This window comes from Emydura macquarii, unplaced genomic scaffold (genome assembly GCF_026122565.2).
Source record: "Emydura macquarii macquarii isolate MOO-44397 ecotype Brisbane River unplaced genomic scaffold, CSIRO-AGI_Emac_v2 contig_1876, whole genome shotgun sequence".
Lineage (NCBI taxonomy): Eukaryota > Metazoa > Chordata > Testudines > Chelidae > Emydura > Emydura macquarii.
In genome coordinates this window covers 17,451,672-17,476,816 of record NW_027132013.1, presented here as the reverse complement: position 1 = coordinate 17,476,816, position 25,145 = coordinate 17,451,672, and the positions used below count along the sequence as shown (strand labels likewise).

Here is a 25,145-nt window from a genome sequence, read left to right as displayed (position 1 = left end):
ATGACGCCTGGGAAGATGGCACTTCTCTGGTCTGTCAGGTGCCAGAGGATACTGAAGTGCTGTGTGCTGGGGGCAAGAGCATGTGGAAGTTAGAAGAAAAACGAGGCTGCAGGGGAATGTGGTGTACAGAGGGGCACTTGGGACAGCAGGAAAACAGAAAGCAGGTGGGAGACTAAGGGGAGCATGGCGGGAGATTGTGAATGGGGAAGGGAGGGAGATGAAGAGGAGAGTGGCAGGCAGACAGAATAGTGGAGAGCCGGGGAGGGGCGGGAGGTGAAGGAGATGGAGAAGATTAGAATGGCAGCTTCCCCATAGCCCAAAGGTGAGGAGAGGCTAAGTACAGTCCCCTCCAAAAGCCAGCAGAGAGGCTCACATTTTGTGTATCTATTGTTTTTAATCTGAAATACTTACACACAAATTGGGGGTGGCTACTTCCCCCTAGAAGCTAAAAAAGTCAGAAGGCAGTCCTGCTTTGAGCAGGGGGTTGGACTAGATGACCTCCTGCGGTCCCTTCCAACTCTAATATTCTATGATAAAAGACAACATGACTAAGTCATTTTAAAGCCAATCATGATTTCAGAGGTGTTTAAATCATGACTATTGAATACTTGTGGTTGGCAATACAGCTTCCAAAACCCACTCTCATTCCCTCCACTGTAATCTCCTCTTCTTTCTGGCTGGTGGCAATCTTGGGCAGAGATGCTCCCTGGGCCAGCCCAGTAAGAGAGCTCAGATATCCACTTGTTAGGGGTGCTTGCCTGCAAGTTTCCACACCATCCCATGTCCCAGCTCCTAAATCTATAGGGGTAGGGTGAAATGGAGACTAGCAACAAACTCCCCTGTTAAATGGAGTTAAATTGTGCTAATGCTTACACCAGTCTTCAGCAGCACTACCTGGAAGTGCCACTGCTCTTCACATGGTCTCTAACAAAACCTCATATAATAAATGAGAAGCCAACTCTTAAGCACTGCACCTAATAAAAATTTAATATAATAAAACAAATCAAAAGCCAACAACATTATTTTTTTTTAACCATTCACAATTAAAGTGGAAAAAACAAAAAATTATAAGGCAGCCATTCATGGAATGATTTCATGTGAACAAATGATTAGGAAAAGACATTAAAATTACAGCTCAGTATGCTGAGTCAAGTAAACTGCAGTGACCAGACAATTTTATTCCCTGGAAAGCCTGAGCTGCTGGAAGATGTAATCAAAGGAAAATGAGAAAAGCTGATCTCCTTTTAAAAAGTTCAAGGTGGACTTAGAGAATCTGAAATTCATTGTACGGGTTTTCCCACAACACCACAGACAAAAACCAAACTCCTCCTCCCAGATCTCCTGAAGATGATCAAGGAGACAACGTAGAAGAGAACAGCAGCAACATACTTATTCCATAGCCTCTCTATGTTATTCTAAGTATAGCTGACAATAAGGATATAAGTCAGCCACTGCCAAGAAATTTTGTAAGACAATCACCAGGCACTCGAGCATTTCCTCAACAAATACTGTTGTTCTCCTGAGTCTCTTGGATAATGTTAGGTTTTGAGATATTCCACGCAGGAGTAATCTCTGAAGTTCAGATGTAGACACTAGGCTTCTGTGCTTAATTCCTGGCCAATTGACAATACATGGAGCAGCTATCAAAACAGCCTTATCCTGTTGTGACTGCCCTGCCATTCTCACACCTGTAAATATAAATGAGGTTTCTGTATCTCAATTGTCATCAGGTACTGAAAAAATATTTTCCCTTTATTATACGAGAAACAAGAATGGAATTAGAACAGTCAATGAAGTGGCTGAACACATAGGGACAAAAAACAGATGTAACCTTAGTTTGATTTGTTGCATCAACTCAGCCAGCAGGAACTGATAAATTGGCTGATGTGGAGAGTTCAGGTTTGGGGGGGTGAGATTTGGAAAAGGAAGGGGAAAATGCAAGCCAATCAGTTACAGTATTGTCTGGCTGTACCTATTTTCCACCCCCATCACAACTGAAAGCCTATATAGAGATGGACATTACAGACAAAAATGGAAGAGTTAATGAAGAATTGATTTGTAACTAAGTCTCTTAAGGAATGGAAACTCACAAGAGATGGCCCTGACTACATGTGATATTTGATTTTATTGTGGCAGATAAAGAGGGAGGATGGGATATACTCGGAGATGCTGTTTTCATCACAACCCATATTTAAATGAAATCCTATGCTGAAAGAAAATAATTTTCTATGGGAAACTACAATTAGGATAGGCTTGGTCACTTGAGGCAATGAAACTTTACATTCTGTTACAATATGCATCTCTTGGATAATCCCGAAATTCCCCTTGTTAACTGTGGCAGTCTCAACCATATAAGTTTAAAAAACAGTTGAACAGACATATAGCATTAAGGCAGCTAAAACAACAAAGCTAGTTCTAAGTGGACAGAAAAAACGTAAATCTTATACACCACTTACTCAAACTTGCACATTACTAAGTCTTCTGTCCCCGTTTTGTTTGTAAGACATTTTAATTTGTGAATCCTTCTCAGACCCTTACGCACAACTACATCTTGGCCAATAATGCCTAATGCTCTGGCCTCTCAGACTTAGTTTGTACAATAGTAAATTGAGCATTGCTACTTCTGACAATTGCTTCAGAAGTTGGAGACATGATCTTATGGCGTATCAGTAGCAAGAAGTCTGACAAAAACCTCTTAGCAACGCCAACGAGAAGATTACCACTATGGTAAACTTGTCAGAACCTATGTTAGCAGGGGAGAAAGATTTGGTCAGATATCTCCTCCTCAATAAGCAATGGTCCAGTCTAGAAAGGCTCTGGCTGAACATTCCAGTTTGGTAGGAAAAGATAGTCAATGGGACTCCAACCTGCAGCAGATGTATAGGTTTATGACCATTACAGTGATGTGGCATGAAATGATGGCTGAAGCTGAATATAGGTGTTGAACGATAACGACAAGCAAATGCTGGGGGAAAAATGGAAGTAAACTTAAAAAGTGTGATTCTACCCCAAAAATAGAGAGTCACCCGCAAGGTTCCATGTTCATTTTCTGCCAATCACTCCAGAACAGATTTGTTTGGTTTTACAATAAGTTTGGCCTCTTTTCCCCCCCCTACCCATAACTGCCAGCCCTGAAAACTTACCAAGAGGTCTAAGAGTTGAGCAGGATTCTTTATACGTTGCCTGTCACCACCACCTGTCAAAAAGGTACTGCAGGCCAAATTATGCCCTCACTGACACTTGTGCACCACCACTGCCTTCAAAGTTTTTGCACAGATTTGTAAGTTCCAGTTACACAACTGAAACAGTTACAAAAGGAACAGAATCCAGCTCTCTAGCGGAGCTGTGCTGGCTTTTCAGGGCTAATGGGAATAAAAAATATAGATTTGTATTTGTCTCGAGAAAGTAGATATGACTCAATACATAGAGGGAATAGATCTAGTCAGGTGTTGCTATTTTTGCTATTGCTTTTCAGAACACAACAGCATTTTAAAAGCCTAGTGTCACGTACCATGGTTTAGGCCTAATATTTTATTTATATTAAAATAATTAGTCTTGTGAAAAGTCTTCTACATTCTAATAATTCTGCAATGATTTTTAAATCCATCTTTCTAAAGGTAAAAAACAAAAAGCAGTCACCACTGTTAAAATATGATCGTGGATTACTGCTTTTGTGCTGCTACAAAGCCAACTAACAGAGGGATCATTAGTTAAATTAACCAAATCCTGTTCCAAGAGCCATGTTGATATCCACTGCTGAGCTAGAAGATAAAGGGGATGATGAAAGAAGTAAAGTCAGAGCCATGTGGCTCATAAGAAACCGATGGCGAGGGAAGAAAGAGGCTCTCTCTTTCACATGGAGACAATAAGTTCCTTGTGAAAGCAGGGATTTCAAGATTTGTTTCAAACAATGACAATGATTAAAAACAAAAATATTTTGGCAATATTATATATAAGAAGTGCAGATAGATTCAGACTAGGGCTTAAAATGGATGCAGCATAAAAGCAATTTTTGTAAAACAAGAGTTGTACTCAAAATCGGTACACATCAATTGTTCTGAATTTTTATGCACTGCAGTTATTAAAATGTACCATTTCTTGCATAATGAAACAAAAATGTTGCCTGACAAGAAGAGAATCTGCAATGGGCCAGTGACATCAGCAGTTGGCACCAAGTCCCAGAATAGCATTGCTACAACCAGCCATAATCAAGATGTGATGGATTGCAAGATTTCCAAAGGAGAAGGATATGATTTGAACAGGTTCTCAACAAAAACCAAAATGCTTTTTGCTTGTTGTATGAAGATTTAGCAGAGCAGTTAAGTAATTTAGACATATTGTGCACCTGCCACTATGCACAGAGTCCAAGTATTTAACCAGAGATCTTGTTTCGTTAACCTTAATATTTTTATTTAATGAAAAAAAACAGACCACTAGTTTCAGCCCTTTGTAAATGAGCTGGTATTGTTCTCTGGTCCCTCAAAATCTATTTCCATCAGATCTCTACTCAGAGCCCCAAATAAATAGATTTAAAGACACCATGTATTTGCCTCTCAAGGATAGTAGTAGTGCAGCCCTCATGCCAGATTCCTATCTGTCTCTACAATTTTGGTTGCTACTCTTTACAGATATGATGAGATAACTGCTTCCAGTGTGTAGCCTTTTTTTTTTTTTTTTTAATGTAACAAGCCACTGCATAAACCAAGTAAAAACAGAATACTTCCTTGTTTCTGGGACTTCTTTCCTTTGTGTAAAATCCAAGGAATGCAAGCAAAAGTCATCTCCACTTACTTAACTAGCTGAATTCTCACATCCTAGACTTTCTCTAATCCTTGTCCAATAATGTTTCTTCCAATCCACAGTTCTCGTCTTTTGCAACAAGTGCATTACCCAGAATTTTGAGTACTGTATCTTTACAGCCAGGCTTGTGGCATCAATATTATAAGTATCAGTCACATATGTCAGGACAACATAAAAAATTGTAGGGAGGTTCCCCTGGTCTACTGGTAAGAAGATTTCCATATATTAAAAGGCATCCATCCATTGTTTTATTCTCAGCTGGGAAAGCTGAGTTACAGAATACTTTGGTGATTGCAATTTCATGATGAGCCATAAAATTCTTCCCCACTCACCTTTCTTAAAATTCAAAGTCCATCTTCCCTGAGAATAGGGCCAGAAGTCAAAATTAAACTATTAAACGTCTTCAGAAAAGAAAATTACACAGAATTTATGTCCGGCTGCCAAAGTACATTTTGATACACTACAAGCTTTTCCAGAATTCCTCATGTTGGAATCAAGCTTCCCTCTGAACTCCACAGCGCAGATGGGGTGAATGATGGGGTAAGAGAAACAATGATGAAAAGAGCAGTTGACATTTACTGCTCACACCAGATCAAAGAGAAGAACAGTGACTTTGAACCTTTAGTGCTGGTGCCCAATGGATAAAACTAGAGGAATGAGGCAGCCCAGGACCAGGGCTGCCACCTCCAGGCGGCTGAGTCCTTTCCCACCCGTTGATTCAGGCTTGTGGCTATGCCCCATTCCTCCCACCTCCGGGAGGACATGCACTGTGGCAACATAAAGAAAAGTCCCAGCAGAGAAAAGCATGGCAACTCCAGTGGCATTAACTTCTGAAAGGGCTTCTTTGCTGCTCTGTGAAAAAGAAAGAGGAGGGGGAGAGTGAAAATTAATGCAAAATACAACAGATTCAACAAATAAATAATAAAAAACAATTAACATTCTAGCTTTATTATGATTTACTCAACAATCGTTCTTTCAAAATGACAATTATTTTTAAAAAACCCCACACTTGTGTCTGAAAATGTTTTAACAACTTATACTTCCAAGTGGCATTTGACATTATAATCATTAACAAAGATTAGAAGGAAAATATATTTTTCCAGTTTGTTTAGTGTGTGCATTTGGCAGTAGTGTACAGTGTGTAGTAAATCATACTGTTGCTCTTGTATAGTCAGTGATCCTGTTTGTGTGAGTCTTTCACACAGCAACAGAAGAGCAAAATATACTTTTTAAAACAGGAAAATTAAATTGTAAAGCCATAAAATTTGGCACTCAGACGCTGAAGCTAATTTTTTTTTAAAATGACCCCAAGTCTTTAAAGGCCTGGTTCTCGTCCCATTATGTCAATGTGAGTTTTGCTACTCACTTCAATGAAATAAGATTCAGGACTCAGATGCCCACCCAGTTATATTTAAATTATAGGCACAGCAAGCACTGTGCACTTTCCAGGGGTTCTATATAAAATTATTACATACATGGGATATATCTAACGTGTCAAGAATGATCAAGAATCCACCTATTCATTTTATTTTAGTACGTCTCTCCATTTATAGAAGACCTTCTGCCACACAGGGATTAGGATCACACTACACATAACCAAAGGTAATAAAATGCAAAATTTATCCACTCATTTTTAAGGTCCTTCTTTGGTCAAGCTCCCATTTATCTCTGTGATCTTATTTCTTGGTATATTCTCGACCTATCCCTCTGACACAGGACAGGAGGCCAACACTGGCAAGCAGAGGTTGATTCTTTGCATCTGCAACTGCACTAGCACCATAATTATTTCTGCCTCATCAATTCTCCATTCTTCTAAAACATAGCTCAAAACTCAGCTCCTAGCCTGCCTAGAACAAATGACCCAAAAACAAAGACCCTTCATCCGTGCTTTTCATTAACAAACCCATCACACCTCTCACGATTTAGTGTGTAAACGGTGTTGTAGCCAGTATGGTTCCTTTCTAGGGCGTGTCTCCTAGGCTACTTACTCAAAGTCTCTCCCCACCCTTTAGTCTAGTTTGGTGAAATCATTTTCTAGAATCCTTTTATACAACTTCATAGTGCAACCATCTATGTAACCTATAGAAGATACAACAATGGAGGTGTTACAGTAAGATGGCAGTAAATAGGAATATTTAGATTGGGACAGGTGTGATAAGCACATGTGCAATGACCTGATTGACAGCTCACTGATTGTAGACAGCCTAGATAAGGTGGGTTTTAAACTGTGCTTTTTACAAAGAGAGATGGGAAATCAATAAGACAAAAAGGCTATTCTACAGAGCTCGTATAAGATTAATCATTTAACACAGGAGGGATGACCAAATTGACAGAGCAAAGGTTGATATGAGAAGGAGCTCTTGAACATGAGGACAGCAATTCTCTAGTGGAAGGGGAACCAGTATAGACCTTTCAAAATTAGAGGTGATGCGATGGCATGTATATAGGCAAGAAGGCATGCTGCAATGTTCTGAGTCTGAAGTCACCTAGGCATGACTTGGCATATACACAATATACCAAATGCTCAGAAAAAAAATTCTTGGTGAAAAATAGCATAACTCTAAACAGAGGTGTCACTTTATTGTATGCACAGAACATGACAGTCTCCTTTCACATCTCTCATATATCACTAACATTTTATCCCTTGCTTTCTGATTAGTTCTTGTTACAATTTTAACATTGGATTAGGGAAACAGCTTTATGCATCTAATCCTTCTATTTTAGCCATAAATTGGACCACCATGTGTTGTTTCCTTCACATCTCCCCAACAGAGACTTCAATTCCAAATTGCAGGCTTCACCTTTTTACTCACTGCAAGAAATGCCAGGCCAGTTTCTTAGGTCATTATATCAACTATACTGAACAACTGGAGGATGGAAGTACTGACATCTATAGCTCCATGGACTTTTCTGCAGATTCTACCCTTAGAACATTTGAGTCTTCAGGTAGGCCCCACATATTGAGCTATATTTTAGGCTGGACTTGGTGACAGATCTTCAAAGACAAATATGATACACTAACAAAATCAGCCTCCCACATCCTACCCTCTAAAGGGAAGTTAACATGCATTTATATAAAGACTGTGTTACACATGTGTAGACTAGCACATAGTTTCTCAACCTGTGGTACGTGTACCCCTGGGGGTACCCGGGACACAGGCAGGGGGTACCCGGGGAAAAACAGAGCAAAGGGGAGGCAGGCTGCTGACTTCTGGGGAAGGCGGGCGGCAGCCCCCTGCTTCCTGCCCAGTCACATATCCCAGCTGGGAGGCGGGCGGCAGCTGCCACAGTCCCAGGAAGCCGGGCTGCAGCTGCCCGCTTCCCACCTGGTCGCAGCTCCCAGCTGGGAAGCGAGCGACAGCCCCCAGCTTCTGGGGAAGGCAGGCAGCAGCTCCCCACTTCCCGCCTGGTCACAGCTCCTAGGTGGGAGCCCGATGGCAGCCTCCTGCATCTCGCGAGCTGGGCTCGCAGCTGGGTGGCAGCCACCCGTGCCCTGGCTCCGAGCCGAGGGACAGCCTCCAGCTCCCTGGCTCGAAGATAGGCAGCAGCCGCCTGCCCACATCCCTGGCTGGCGTAGAAGCCTCCTCTGCCCCAGCTCAAATTGGGTGGCAGTCGCCCACCTCCTGGGCTGGCAACCAGGCAGCAGCCACCTGCAACTTGCCCATGTGGCAGCCCCCACTCCCTGGCTCAAATCCCAGTACCCAGAAAACCTGTCAATTTCACTGCTCTAGCTGAGCAGTGAAATTGACAACTATGACAGCCCCAGATTTCACCAGTTACCCTCTTTTTCTGTCTCTCTCTCTCTTGTCCTCCTTCCCTGTCTCTCTCTCAGCCCTTCCTCCTCTCAAATCTATGGCAAAAAATTTGGCAAGGTGCTTGCTATTCCCCAGTATTGGCATGCCACTCAAAGCCTCCTAGCTTTGGCCAACATCACCTCTAGCCCAGCTACATACTTGATGTAAAGGTGGTAACCCTACCCACACTAGATCTGACATGTGTCATATCACAGCCTTATATACTCAGTCCTTCTTCCAACATATGGCTCACATTAGTCTGTAAATATAAAATCCCATGGAAAATTGAGTGTTGGGGTACTTATTAAAATTTTCAGAAATTAGGGGGTACTTGCTACTTAAAAGGTTGAGAAACACTGCACTAGTGCATGTAAATACATTTACTACTAACTGGTTAAGATGAACAAATGAGGTTTAGCCTAATGAGTATCTTATTAGGTGTTCATTCTAGGCAGATGTTGAGGTTTTCCTTGGGAAGGATGTACTGTCACGAACAGTGCAAGTCATTCACTGTTGCAAGTCTGTTTGTCCTGGAAAAAGTTTTGATTTTTCAAAGGAACACTTGGATTGTCTCAAGCAGAGTCCACACTGCACATACAGTGCATATACACAATTCTACAATCAGGGTTTTATTATGTAAATAAGTATTAAATATTTTTAGAAATGTTTAGATCACTTTGAATGTTTGGTCAAGGATCCAAACCTTGTGGGTGGGCAAGTTGTCTAATGGTTTTACCAGGGCACTGAGATTTGAGATTCTTAGTTATCCTGTTCCTGGCTTTACTAGCAACTCAGTCTGAGCTTCTGTTTTCCTATGCTTGATTTACAGGACAGTTGTGAGGCTTAATAACTTATGCTTTTAAAGCATATGGTGTGTCTTGGATGAAAAGCACTATGCAAGTGTGAAGCATTAGCAAAGTCCCAGGCATTTTGTCATGAGCTGGACCCAAGTTCTGCAGCAAGGCCCTACTTGGGATGGTACTCCAATGCTGAGTTAAGAGATAATAGTGTTACAAAATTTACAGTGTAAGTATGTACAAAACCTGAGATTTTTTACCTTACTAGGAGTACAGTGTCTCTTGTGATATTATATTTTAATATTAAATATATTTTATACTTCACCTAAAGTTTTGATGTGCTGCAGATTTTTGTACTGACAACATAAGAAGTTGTCAAAGGGGAAAGCTGGAAGTTTTGGGCAGCACTTGAAGCCTTTGTCACCCTGGAAGGAAAGCGAGGTGACTTGAGTTTGAGCTCCCAGAAATTTTTTGAGGCTTTGGGCAGGGGTGCATCTTTTCTTTCCCTCTACCTAGAGGCTAAGGTAACAGTTTGTCTCTCAAGGAGCTGGGGCTTGAACTCCTGACCCCTTGACAGTGACAGCCACACCAGTGTCCCAATATCCTCCACTGTATCCAGCATGGATGGATAAACACAACAATTAAATATTTTCATTAAAATGATCAGCAGTGTAACAGTTAATGTTAAGATTTAAATTGTCATTTTTCAGAAGTAAAACCCCTTCAAGATGAATGGAGAGACATTCCCACGTCAGAGATATTGTTTCGGAATATGGGCTTGCAGACTCAGGAGGTCAACAAAGCATCCGTTTTTATTTGTCAGGATTGTGTCTTAGCTTCTTAAGGTGAAACTTATGAAGCAACTTAGCTTCTTAAAATGAAAGCTTAGATTCCTCAGCACAATTATATGGCAGATTCAACTGCCACAGAACTGTGGAAAAGTATTATTTGTTTAGTTATAACAAACAGAAGCTTCCTTTTTTGAGAATTTTGTTCATAAACTTGCAACTACATGGCAGGAATGTCCTGGCCACAGTGGATCTTATGGAAAAATGTACTGACGGCGGGTGAAGCAGTTTGAAGCTATGAATTCTACAAAGCCAGTAAGGAGTTCCATGACCCCCAAATCCAACTGCTAAGCTACATTCCAGGCAGAATTAAATCCCAAATCTTTACCTTGCTTAGCCCTAAGTATGTCATCATTGACAAAACAGGTGCTGCCAACGCGAAGACTAGCAAGTGCTTTCTAATTCGATTCCGTTCCAGCCCAGCATGCATTAGGAAGGAAACCAGACCAAAAGCAGCTGGTGCCTGTAAAAGAACAATAGTCAGTGCGATATCTTCTTGGCTAGAATTTCCTGTAATTTAAGATGTCCAAAGACAAAAGAAGTTGTGGTAAATATATATTATTTCTATTAGCTATACTGAAGTGGAATATTCCTAACCAGAGTGCAGGGATGCTCTGCAGTTACTGACTTATAACAGTTATGCCATTCTGCACTTTCTGCATTATTTTTGGTTCTGACTGCTTATCTGCATAATCACTGGATGGTTATTTCACAACAATACAGCATATGAATTCATGTATTATGGCTGATTACCAGGCTTTTTATTACTATACTGATTTGATTGGTTACTATAATCCCTTTGTTCTGATTAGCTTTGGTAATCAAAATTTGTTATGATCAACTTTTGTGATCAGAACTTTTAGACTGTCTGCAAGAAACAAATATGCCTCCTGAACGTCTCCTTTCCTTCAACTGAGGCAGAAAAAGCTCCAGCATTTCCATGAAAGAAGAAAAAAATCCCATAAAATTAAAGAAAAAGGGGTTGTCAAACTATCAGTAAAAAATTAAAAACCTTTCTGATTCATTTCCTTCCTTCAGGCCCAATCCTGATCCCACTAAAATCAATGAGAGCTTTGCTACTGACTTCAGTGAAAGCAACATCAGACACTTCTTACTACTCTTCCACCAATCCAGTTCCTTCCCTACAAGCCACAAGAACTATCATATCTGGGATTGGCCCAATGAAACCACAATCTTTCCCTCCAAATTTAGTTTTGAAACATAATGGAAACTAGAATATATTGCAGCTGCCTTCAAGAGAAGCTTGCTGATCTATCTGTAGGAAGGGAAATATGGATGGGGAAAGGAGATGGGTGGGGGAAGAATAGTAGTAATCATGGAAGGGATAAGGAAGAGGAAAAACATTTACATTTAAAAAAACTCTTTCAGCATCTCATTTCCTTGACAACCCATTTAAAAATTTTTCTTCTTTCATTAAAAAAATTAATATTTACTGAAAAATTTTAAAATATTGTTAAAAATAACTTAAAATGTCAGAATAATAAAAGTGTGTTTTTTAAAAAAAGAAAAGTAAGATTTTATGATCAGGACTTACCTTGTGTAACATAATTGCTACAAACACTATTAACTGGACACTGGTCTGGGAAGTGGAAGCTGCTGCACCCAATGCGACACCATCAGCTTAATAGACAGAAAGTCAAAAAAAAGAGTGCATGTGATTATTCACACACACCACAAGGTTTACTTATTTTTCCATTGGCTATCGATATAAAATCATGTATTGCTTTAAAAATAATTTCCTTTACTTACAAAGCCCTTAATAATACTAACCCAGAAGCTCTCTGACTTGCTTCCCCCTTCTTTTCCTGAGCCACTCTTTGAGGTGTGAGGACAAAATCCTAGCCCTAGTGAAGTCAATGGGAGTTTTCCCACTGACTTCAATAGCACAATGATTTCACCCTGAGTCTGCTCAGTTTTTGGTATGTCCTGATATAAAAAATAATTCAGGGAAGAAAGTTTTAATAACTAAGTTCTACTGTTATGGAATGTGTTTCCTACCTAAACTTAAAGCTGAAAATCAGTTTTAATTTTTAAATTTTTGCAAAGAATTCTAGTTATTACTTTTGGAATTGTGAAGTGTCTAGACGCTACATAAATGTTGTTTTAATGTGCAAAAATCAAAGGAAAAAACAAATCAATTAATTGACTGTTCATAAAAAACTTTTTTTTTTTTATACAAAACAAATGCATTAATGAAACATTTTTTCATTAAAATCTGTTCCATGATGTACATTTACACAGTGCCTTTACATGGTAGATACAAAAACAGTGCATTTATTTTACATACACACACAAACACACAATAGTGAAATGTAGAGGATTACTTTACTTGACTCTGAGCTAGCCAAATTACATACAAACAAAGTAATGAGTGAGTTAGACAGATCATCCCAAATGAGTGAGAATCAAAACCTTTACACTGTATGACAGCCAAATATTTTATAGCACATATTTTTAGAGAAAAACTGCTTTAAAGAAGTTTTAGAGAACCTAAAATGTATACTATTTTTCACAACATCCCCTTCCCCCCACCTGTAAAAGTGGCTTATCTTAACACCATGAATCCAAACTGCACAAGTCTTGGAAAGACAAGGAAAAAAGTATTAACCAATACATTTTAGAAACTTCTAAAAGTTACTTAAGATAGCTTTTCTATATATAAATGTATAATAATGACCCATATCTTCCAACCTACAAGGAGTAGCATCGAGTGCTGCCATCTCATTGGCAAGGAATGTTTGTTGTATGAGAACATATCCAGATTTCCAGTGGTTAAATGCACCATTTTCTAGTCTTAGTGGTCTGCAAGATATTGGACCCAGAACCAGTCATGGGTCTAGCACTGAATATTGCCCATCCTGCATGCAAGTCATTCCCCTCACCAAATGTTGAATTTTTCCTGCAAAATTACACCTTTCCCTGTCCTCAAGTGGCTGCTCTTTGAAAGCTTCTCAGAGGTTTGGAATTTTAGAAGTGGTCCCAGCAGAGATGGATTAGTTGGCAGATTGAAGATGAGGCAGCCAAAGGTTCAAGATAAACAAATTGCTAAATCTAAGTTGCATTTAAGTGGCAAAATCCCTGAAACAAGAAGTATCTTTTTTATAAAAAGTGTATACAGTGCCTAACCCATTGCGCACTACTGAAATGCAAATACATGAATAAATAATGCATTACAAAGATTTCAACACCACATGTATAACGACAAATATTTGTATGTATTACTTCATCCATCAGCAGCCTCCAATGGAGTTGGAACAGCAGATGGTTAACAATGCTCAGCAAGTCTTCAGGAAAATAAATTGTATCTAATTAAGACTCCTAGGAACATTTTAGGGAGATGGAATACTGTTTTCATATTACGAATTAATCAAGACAATCACTCTGCTTTTGTTTTAAAATGAAACAGAAGATGCAAAAAATTCAAAGCTTTCAAAATAGCCTTCATTTTACAGTAAAAGTAATTTACAAAATACATCAATGAGGACTCACCAGAAACTAAATCACTAACCAAACATACTATAATACTGTTACAGTAGCAGTTATAACAGGCAGAGAGATTTCCCTTGCCTTCTTAAACTTTTTGGATGAAGTGTTATTTTTCAATTTGAACACTTAACCCCCAACTATTTATAAACTTTAAAAGTTCTATATGTTGTTCCTTAGGACTTAGAATAGTTTCTCTCCTACAAAGTTAAAAATCAGGTTTTACTGTTATTAGGATTTCTAAAAACCGCCATAAATTGTTCATATCTGAATTATATCTAGACATATATCCCAGTGCTTGTGTGGATTATTTCAAACCATTTTAAAACACTTTTAGGTTAGTTGTTAGGAAAAGATGGAAAACATGCTTCTGAATATATAAAGAAATCTTCACAGAGCTAGCTTTTTGGTGAATATACAATAATTATTGCAATTTAAAATTCAAAAGATTTAACATAGACAGGAAAACATAGTGACAGTAGATTGTCCCCCTTTCATATCTTATAGTTATTTAGCCTACCTGCAGCATGGACCACTAGGCCCAGTGTAGTAGTGATTTTGGAATTGCCTGACCTTGCCGCTTCTGGGTCTGAAATAATCATCAGGAATCAAGCATTAGATGATATAAACAAGCACATGAATCATGCTGGAAGAAAACATATTACAAATATTGAGGCATAAATTCTCAGCTGTGATCCATTTTTAACGAGTTAAGTGATTACCATAGGTTTTCCAGGCAAACTAATCAAAACATCATAGATTATGCCTCAGAGTTTAAGGAACATTGACAGGGGGATGCAACAGTCATTTTCCCTAATCCTTTAATACTAAACTATAGTTTGAAATTCTTTACCTCCCCTGCTCAAGTACAGAAAGGTAGCTTTAAGCTACCTTTGTACTCATGAGTCTCAGCTACTTCAGGGGTTAGTGCATCTCACAGCCTAAATAATAGCAGCCAAGAGTTGCCCTAATTTACATCAGCCTCCCAGATGCTGCTACAGTCAGATGCAGCACAGAATGCTCACACTATCATGTCCTACCCTGAACTGGGGCATATACGAAGGGCCAGCTATGGCAGTGCTCCCTGCTTGCTCCTTGTGGGCTGTTTATGAGCCCTATATGCTGCAATAGGGACTGAAGTGGAAGGCAGAATCCTCTGTTACTCTTTAAAGTAGAAAGAGGAATTCATGCATAATTGCTTAGGATTGAAGGCAGATGATGGGCCATTTGTATCTGTAATTGTTTGATAACTACTCTTATCTCATCATCTACTTTTAAACTAACTTTTTATGGAGAAAGAATAAAAAAACACTCCTATACATCCAACAGAAAGGTTTCAAAAGGTTGTCTCTTTCACCAACAGTCGTTGGTCCAATAAAAGATATTATTCAACCCATCTTTAATTTAACCCAATTTCTTCTAACATTTATTTCCTCTTAATTTAAACCTATGTCTTAGTTCTAGGCTATCCACCAAATCCAAACAGATGATCACATTTAAATTTTATTCCTCTCCTCTATAGTTATCCTGGTTTAAGGGAACAGAAAATCTAGTCAACTGAGGTAACAACATTAATGGATAATTAATATGACTGGTTCAAGGTTCAAGTCAGGAAAAGCCATTCTATAAATCCCTAACTCTTCTGGCAACACTTGCAGTTACTCTGTTATATTTCATATGTGGGAGATAAAGCAAAGGCTAAGAAAAATTGTTCTCTATATTGTTCAGTTTTTCAGTCTGTGCATCTAATAGGTCAAAAATACAAGGCCAATTTTCTGCTAATCAGGAAAGAGGAAAAAATGTTGTAAAACGTAGAAAACAAGGAATAACAGGAGTTACTCATCTGAGTTTCTTGCTAACCTATTTGCCAAGCCTCCCTTTGAGAAGGCAAACTAATAAGATAACGGAGTCAGTACACAAAGGCAGACATGAGCATCTGTGGGGAAGACTTTCAATCAAATTGGGAAGCCTATGTGTAGAGGCGAGGAAAGCTGGAAAAGGAAGAGAATGTGATAAAAAGTATAAAATACCTACATTAACAAAATCTAAACATAAGCACATTACTGAACATTGACAAGTATTAAAAAGTAATAAGAATGTAAGTTAAGTGTGATAGAATGGTCATTTCAACTGTACTCTGAACTATATTTCATTCAAAAGGATTTTTATAGGGGAATAAAATTTCACATTAAAAATTACAAATATTTAATGTCCTCATTTTCAGGAAAGATTACCTAAATTTTGTTCTGCTGTACATAGAAAACCAGCATGCATTTACAGGAAAACTACTGAGGAAGATTACCAGTGAAAGTCACCATAACCTCAGTCAGGCTTTGTGGCCCATGTGAAGTTCACTGAAGTCAACAGGGCTCCATGTGGGTGCAATAGTCAAGCTGTGCAGATCACAATGCAGGATTGGGGCCTTTCTTCCATGAAAATTTACCGCCTGAATTAAGGCAATATTTTATTCTTTTAAATGTTTAATTCAAAGCAAGATGACAAAGCAGCTAATGAAGTTAAGGCTCTGTCTTTTCAGTCATGGATTTCTGCTATGTCAATGGACTAATCTGTTTATCATAGAATATGTCTACACTGCTGACTTGAGGATCGATGCAGTGGGATCAACTGAATGGGTCGTAGAGACCCGCTCAATCAGTCCTGGAAGTGCTCTCCGGTCAACATCATTAATCCACCTCCCCCAAAGGAGTAAGGCTGCGTTGGCCGGAGGGCATCTCCTGTTGATGCAGCACAGTGAATATGTGGCTGTACAGCAACGTAAGTAAGTTGACAGGAGATACACAAGCTACATAATGTAGTTTGCGTATCTCCCATGGACGGCAGTGTAGACCAGGCCACACACTAAAACCTGCAATGTTGAAAGCATAAACACACAATGCTGTTGCTCATCTATTATTTCTAAACTGGCTTTCTCCGTCAACATGCCACAGTTCACACACTTGTGCATTATGAAGCAAATACATTATGCTAGCCTCCAACATAGACAGTAACACTGCTTTATTATTTCCCGTGATAGACCATGCCTACCTTTATATTTGTAGAATACCTAGTTAAATAGAGCCCTCATCCTGATGGGGGAATCTGGGCACTACAGTATTAAATAATAAAATTCAGAAAAATGCACTTTGTTAATTCATTCTGATTGCTGCAGTGGCTCCAAAGCAAGTGCCAGTCTGGCAGGAGAGGCTTTACTTACCATCTGTAGAGTGCACGTGGGAGCTGCCTATCTGGTCCACCAAAAGCATGAAGACAAAACCAAGGACAAGGGAAACACCAATGTATGCATGTAATTTTGAATGGTCGTGGCCATGCTCATGCTCGGTTGTTATTTCTGCTGCCTTCTCAGACTCGATCACATTTTTAGTCTCACTGGCCTGATGGTGCTTCCCTAAAGCAGATAAATAGGCTTGTTAGGAGTCAGGCAGAGACGACCAATACTTGCTGATAGTGGGGGGAGCACAAGGGCAAAGTGAGGGCAGCAGCTTCAGCATATGTTACTGAGCATGCTCAGTCCATGTGAGTATGCTCAGTACAAGACAAGCAGTTAAAACTGGGGGAGGAGGGGCCTACATGACCCCACATCCCCATCTCCCCTGCATCGCCTCTGAAGTCAGGATCCCAAGGATAATGTCTCATATTTTCTGCTCCTTCTCTGAAAGCTTTCTTCATACCTAGTCTTAACAATATAAAGAAAGAAAAATTGGTGTAGGATTTTTTGTTTGTTTTTTAATGTTATAGTTTATCCCACTTTGGGGACCAACACTGGCAAAATTTATAGGCTTGGTCATCCCCTTCCTCAATAACTTAGTGCAAGAAAGCGAGGAGTAAATCCTCAATAAGCAAGGAGGTTCCATGTTACCTAAAAGCAACATTCAAATACAAGCATTATATTTGTAAGAATTGGTATATAATTATTTTTTAAATCACAGGCTGCCAGCCGTAACAAGGTTTAAAGGGATACTATAAAATACTTTTAGGCCATAAACTTGACCTACCTTTAAATGGAATAACACATGGGTGAAGGAAATGTCCTTGTAACATCCCATAAAACATATTTTATGTTATTTGTCCACTAACAGTTTTAATGAAATTTGAAAGAAGCCTTTATAACGAGATTAACAAAATTAAACTCCAAGCAACAGTCCTCACTGAGGCAGGAGTTAATTCAATTACTCCCAGAGCTGTGTTGACATCAGTAATACGTGTGCACAAATAACAGAGTAAACCAAGACAGGATAAAATTGATGGCACTGTCCTGTTAGGTTTTGTATTTACAAATGTTTTAGAAAAGCCTAGTATGAACAGAAAGGCTCTCTATTTTGTGCAAATTTCAATGAAGACAGTTTCTTGAGGAGCAGGAAAGGGACGAAGAAAATAGAACAGCATTGAGCTGGCTCATGGGAAACAGAAAGGGAAACTGAAGATAAGCAAAACAGAATCTCACCAGTCTCATTTCACTATGAAATATTCATAAATAATGGGATTTTAAACTGGGCTCATGGGGTGCAATATCAGAAATACAGGAGCTAAGTTAAAAACCTATTATTTTTAAATATTTCATAGCTTACTGATAGTGAGAAACACCTCTCAACCCATGAACTTTCAGAATGCTGAGAAAAATGTGTGGATCTTCTCTGTTAATGCTTGCTGTGCTAAAGCATTTGCTCTTGAATTTATAGTCACATTGTATTGTGACAAGCAAAGTTCTCAGACCTCAAGAAAGGTGAGTTCTGAGCATGCATCAAGTGAAGGACTCCCACCAATGTCAGCAAGAGCATCTGAAGTTACAATGTGGCCCAAAGTATGGAAGTGAGACTTTACTAACATGCATTTAACCCTATTTAAAAGCCCAAAGTACATTCACAAAAATAAAGCTGTTTCAGTTTCTGGATAACATGATCACAGTCATCTCAGCTGCCCTTTCGTTATTTAGGTGGAAGGGGGAAAAAAACAATAATGGAAACATGGTGACTAGTTTGAGCAATGGTCTGGGAGGCTCAGAAGTTTTGGGGTTTGGTCCTGACTACTACGTGACCTCGGGCATGTCATTTAACCTTTCTGTGCCTCAGTTAACTCATCTATAAAAATACCATACACCTCCATAGCACGTCACCTGATGCTCTTAAAATACTTTTCAGATAGTAAAACAGGTGCCAAGGCTTTGTAAGGCTTTTTTCCCCCTAGAAGACATAACTCATGTATATTCAGAGGGGTGAGCTCCATATTTTCATGAAAACTCTTAAGGGCAATTTGTTTTAAAATGAGTTTAAAAACAGAGATACCATTTTGCAATGCTTCAATGCCCTACAAAAAGTATGCATGGTAACTTTAACAAGGGGTGTCTGAGGCACACAAGACACTCTACAGCCTCATGAAGAAACAGTTAGCAGTGGATGATGAAATCATTGGGTAAGGTTGGAGGGTTTTTTTGGTTCAAAAGCTTGAGTAATACTGAATATTGTTTTCTATTCAGAGGACTTCTAGCTTAATTAAATACTAATGGTCTCTTGAACAGTAGCTACTGTTAGAGACATCTGGGACAACCCTAACAAAACCTAATTATGTTTCATTGCTACTCCTATTATGAATAAAACAGATCTTTCAACACATCACTTTGGGGGGAGGAAGGGGAACACTGTGCAAAATATTCAGTTATACCCTGTGCACAGATAGTTTAATTTGGAATTAAAGAGACATTGTCCAGTTTATTGCTGTTTTTTCCTTTCTTCCTACATCTCCCTCTGATCCCTTTGCACTGCTCAGTTGCTATCCTTGTCTGAGTCTCTCACTCTTTTCTCTCTGCCTTCTTTTATGCTGTCCCCTAAACGTGGAACTGTCTCCTGGATTTGCATGCCACTAAACAGACTCTTCTTTCAATCTTCCTTAAAAAGCATTGCTTCTGGAAGGCCTTCAAACAATAATCCAAAAACAAAATTTAAACCTGCTTTAAGGGAAAACAGACTAAATTTAACTTTCTAGTTCTTATGCACTAGCACAAGGCAGCAAAGTTTGTGTTGCAACACTGCAGAGGAAAGTTTATTGATTAAACAAACTTTCCAATGGAATTTTAAAAGATGTAATGGAAAACATTTTATTTGCTTTGATTTTGTAAGACTCTCAGGTTTTTACAAAAGTTTCATTAGGGTCAATTATAACCTGTGTCTCTTTAAAAATAGCCTTAGATATAAACAGGAAAATTGGAAGAAGAGCAGAGGAGAGTCCATTTCTTATCCTATCACTTCAATACATTTTAATAGAAGACAAAAGCAAAACAATGAAAATTTAGACCTGTTAGACAGCACATAGGAATTAACAGAAACAGGGACATTAACCAGATTGGACTGTTTGGTCAGAGCACTGGACGTTTCTTTCTTGATAGCAAAATGGACCTGGTTTGAGACAATCAATAAGCTTTAAAGAATGTTTGTCTCCCAATAATGAATGGGTCTGCTACCATCATTAGTCCACATAAACACAGATTACTTGGCTGAAAAGATAAGAGAAAGCAATATATTTATTTGTTTCTTTCATGTATTCAGTTTTTCAGTTTCCTATTTACTGGGCTTTACACACAGGAATACAGAAGAGAAAAAAATATATGGCAAAAGAGTATCTGTAACCTACAACAGTTACCGGGGCCTAGAGACGACAGGTGTAGGAGCCTTTAGTTTTCTGGTTTAAGTTAACACTTTTCCTTTTAAATTGTCCAAAATTCTAGGAAACTAACAGAAAAACCCTGTCTCATTCTAACCAAGCCGCATTTTGTGAAGGTCATTGGCATCTAAGTGCACAATCTTCTAAACTAAAATTATGCCCCAAGTGCTGTTATGAGTATAAAATGCAACATTTAGAGGAGTTTGGTGGCTTAGATAAATAAAGATTACACAGATGTGATACATTTGTTGCACAAGGGTAAATCAAATGACTTCATCTATTTTAGGCCAAGTGATATTACTGTCATCAGCACAGGCAAGAATTAGCATTGGACATTTCAAGACACAAATCAAGTCTTTAATCAAGTGTTTCCCTAGTTTTTCAGTGAAAAGACAAGGCTGACTAGATAACAGTCAAGCAGAATGTGGTTACTTCCAGGTAGCATACAATGAAATTAGCTATACATGCATTTGTTTTGATTCATGAATAAAAACAAGACATATCATGATGTGTTGTATGCTCATTTTTCAGTTCTTGAGATCAAAGACAAAAAGTTAGTTATACTCAACTTTAATCGTGCACTGGTCCGTCACATACCACTCACCTATGATATTACTATTTAGACTGTTTTACCTGTGTACATATTGTCTAATCATACAACTTTTAATCCATGTCAGCCCGATTGCCTGTTCCAACCTAGCTATTTTAAATAAAAATTGGAGATCCCAGCTCTTCACAGCAACATCATGAATATTTTGATACTGACATAACTGGACAGCAGACACTCAACTATGCTGATTTACAGAGGTGATGATTTGAACCACTTGTTTCTTCATTTTGGAGAGAACTAGGCTATCTTACAGCATACTGCAGGTGTTATACAGAGGAGGTATGTACTTGGTTTAAATAACGATCCACCTATTTCACTCTCTCTCAAAAGAAGATAGTGCTAATAGCTCTTTTTAAAAGAATCCTCACTGGCTGGAAGAATATCAGTGGAAAAGCCTTGAACCTTCTTGCTTCTTCTACAGCACTTAGCATGGAGCAACTTAGAGAAATAGACTTGTACCATTTATTTTCCCTGGACTTTTTTCCCCGAAGAAAAATGCTAACATCTCTAGCAATGCACTTTATTTTTCACCCATTTTGGCCATGAGCTATTCCTCTCCTCCTCTTCAATCTTCTCTCTCCCTTCTTTCCTATTTCCCCCCCCCCCCCGAAGTCTGGTTTTTTAAAAATGCACACACAAAATAACATCTCTAGCAATGCACTTTATTTTTCACCCATTTTGGCCATGAGCTATTCCTCTCCTCCTCTTCAAAGACAAAACCAATTTTGTTTAAGATGTATCTGAAAAGATTTGAAGTTTAAATATATATTCTGCTTCTTGTTTGGGATCACAGACCTTATGAAGAAAAAAGGCTTTATAGTTCATATTTACTTATTAAAATCTGTAAGATTTGTAGGCAATAATTCTGTGGGTTGGAGAGGAATGCTCATAGACACTAACAGTCATTCCGCAGACACACTACAGCAGAGTATGCTTGGGGATACTGACTGTCTAAAGCCATGTTATGATTGCCCCAGTTGGGCCTTTCTAGTGATGTACCAGCTCACAGTATTGCATAGCACCAAAAAGAAAATCCCTAGAACCATTATGTCTAAAACCAATGCTGCTTTTCAACATTGGGGAGAAAGAACCCTGACCCACTGGGACCTGGAGCAGCACACTTCCTCTCTCTTTACTCTTTTCTTTTACTAGGAACTTTTTTTAAAAAAAGCAGCAGTATACATTACATAATCCACCCCATAACTGTTTTTAAGTTAATAAACCAGACTATAATAGACCACTCCAAGGTGTGCATTAATAGCTTACTGGTTGCACTTCTCCAGCAGTTGATGGTACAAGGCCACTGATCTTGTGTCCCACAACATACCCAAGGTTGTACTAATAGCCTATTAATGCACTCCCTAGAGTGACGCATTGCTATATTAATCAGTTTGTTATATTAGCATAGTGGGAAAAAGGTATCAATGAATAATTTCTGTGTGTCAATGACCGACACAAATATCCTTCTAGATACATGCAGTGTCTCATGCAAAAATCAGATTCAAATTTAGTTAAATATGATTGCGTATGTGAAAGTAGAATCAAATAAATTTAGAGTTAAGCCTAAAGGTTTTCTTAGCCAACCTTCTAGACTTCCTTTACTCATTGATCTAAATTAAGGCAAGTCAGATCAGATTCTTATGCTTCATTCTGAATGTCTTACTTCTGTAAGTGGAGCCTTTATCTTTTATAACAACCTTCCTGGCTGAATCTATATAAGTGGCTGCAGCTCTCTACAACTTTATCTTCACAAAAGTACACACAGTTTCTGCAGTAATGTTAGGATTAACTCATTTTTCCTTGATTTATTAGTTCTAGTTCTCTTCCACTTGCCCTACAAATGGAGACATGGATCAAGGTTTGATTTGTAACCTGAGATATACTGAAGGGAATTAAATACTCAGACTTCAGTGGTTCAGGAGCCAAATCAGCAACATTACCCAAAAAGGTCACAGTAGTGCGAATTCACTGTTTAATTTAATATTTTATATATGTGTGTGTGTATACACACACACACACACACACACAGATTAGATTGGATGGGATGGATATTATTCTCACAGCAAAATGACTGACCAAGTGTTCTACAATTGGTAAATAACATAGTAAAAGCATCCTGATCGGTTAATAATTAAATCACACAGTATGCTGCAAAGAGCTGCAGGTGAGATATTAAAGAACCACTGCCAGCCCCAGTCTGAGTATCACTGGACTACTGGGTAAATAGAAAACGACAAATTTTTTCAAATGTCTTTTCTTTAGTTGATAGTTTAATGGGTCTGATCGGCTCACCAAAGGTGTCAAGCATGGGCAATAAACAGACCAAAAATTTTATGAGAAAAGTATGAGTGATCCCAATAATGTGTTATGCTTAGAAGCAGACAAAAGAGAAATAATGTGTTGCCCATTTATGGTTAAAATGGAATGGATAAACTGTCAACTGAAGTGCAGTATAGTGAGCTACTACAATAAAGTATACAGATCAGAAAGTATATGAATACATGAATAAATAGTTTTATATTATTGTGAGGTTCTATGTTTATTAAATAGGAATAAATTTTAAGTTATATGAAAGGCAACTATGCAACCCTAAGATACAGAGAGAGACTATAAAGTAGGTTAAAATAAGTGCAAATGCTAAAAATGAAAAATATATTTTCCTCCAAAGCATGCAAAGACAAGCACAGAAATAATATATCAAGAAAGAACCAAACTTTCAATGGAGGCACATAGCAGTGGTTCCCAATCATTGATATGCAGGAGCAGTATTGGTACTTCAAACATGTTTGGAAAGTCCTCTAGAGTCTCCATGCCCCCATCTTGACACACTTCTATACTAGAACCTAGTGTGTTGCTGCCACCCACCTTTGACTGACTTACTTTGTCACACAGTTGTAAAAGCACCCCAAGCTCCAGTGAGGATTAGAATGCACTCAAGTGAGAGATGATGGGCATTACCTGGTATAACTAAGGGATACCGTAACTGTACAGGTTATGCAAGACTTTGGGGCCTATGGGGTGCCCCATAGCTATGTCTCTCTAGCACATGTACTCTCACTTAACAAAAAAAAATCCATTGACCTCAAACAATTTTGCTAGTTAGTTTAACAGGCTAAAATTGCCTTAGATTTTTTGTTTTTACTCATTAGAATCTAATTGATCTTAGAAAGTCCTTCAGCTCCATTGGGACTCTTTTGCAAGATAAAATATAGTGAGATCTATAAAACATCACTGAGTGATTGCAATAACCAAAAAAGAATAAAGTCACAGAAAGCAGCAGCTTATAGACACAAATTAAATCCTTTCAAAGGCAATTCCCATGATGCCCATTGTTTGAGGTTTCAGCAAGAGATGAACTTTAATTATTCTCAGAGTAAGAAACACTACTTATGCCTTTCTGGCTTATCAACTGTCTTGCATGAGAACATATATGAGGCTTTTTTTTCCTCACCCTCCAAAATGTCTTCATAAAGTGCATGTACTCCTTCAGGCACAATTACCGCCAAGGCAGTTCCGCAGAGGAGCCCAGCACCCAAAACAGTCACCAGCTTTAACCTTTCCTGCAAGCAAGCATAAAACAAGTAGCATCCTTTAGTAATGAACAAAATACTCTCCTAATCCCCCCCAAAAAACCAGGAACTTTAACATTTGGGATCAGTATTTTTGTTCAAGAGTATTAAAAAGACCAATGGCATGAGATATTACAGTTCCTGATCCACAGATCAAAGTAGGATGAGTGCAATGCAAGTTTCCCTTTTAATGTTTTAGGGATTACCTTAATTCAGTGTTAATTTAGATTTGTCATCCACAGACTTACTTCTGAGTTTTTTTCTGCCTACACTGCCAAACAATATTTAACTCACATTACTTACTTTATGCTGGAGTAAATTTACTTCATGGTGTCCTGCTCAACAACTCAGTGCTTCATTACATTTGTTACTCTGAATTACAAAAACAGGGTGGATAGAAAACAATGTTTTTTTTAAAAAAATTATAATTGGATTATTTTATTTAAATATATTTTTCTCTTTAAAACTAACCCTATTTAAAATTAAATTTGAAATTATGTTTACTGATATTAAGGCCTAATTTTACTATAATCTATTAAAATCATTTGCAT

General features: G+C 38.4%; 1 protein-coding gene across 1 annotated transcript in view; it reads right to left on the bottom strand.

The window, feature by feature from the left end:
* Window positions 1-966: 966 nt before the first annotated feature.
* The window catches only part of SLC39A9 (solute carrier family 39 member 9), a 35,973-nt gene continuing 11,794 nt past the window's right edge, over window positions 967-25,145 (bottom strand). The window contains exons 2-7 of the mRNA XM_067557814.1: window positions 24,477-24,585; window positions 16,958-17,149; window positions 14,264-14,332; window positions 11,795-11,880; window positions 10,568-10,702; window positions 967-5,652 (exon numbers count right to left, since the gene is read on the bottom strand). Of these exons, the coding sequence (XP_067413915.1) occupies window positions 5,422-5,652; window positions 10,568-10,702; window positions 11,795-11,880; window positions 14,264-14,332; window positions 16,958-17,149; window positions 24,477-24,585 (822 nt within the window). The 3' untranslated portion in view covers window positions 967-5,421. The remainder of the gene's footprint in view (window positions 5,653-10,567; window positions 10,703-11,794; window positions 11,881-14,263; window positions 14,333-16,957; window positions 17,150-24,476; window positions 24,586-25,145) is intronic.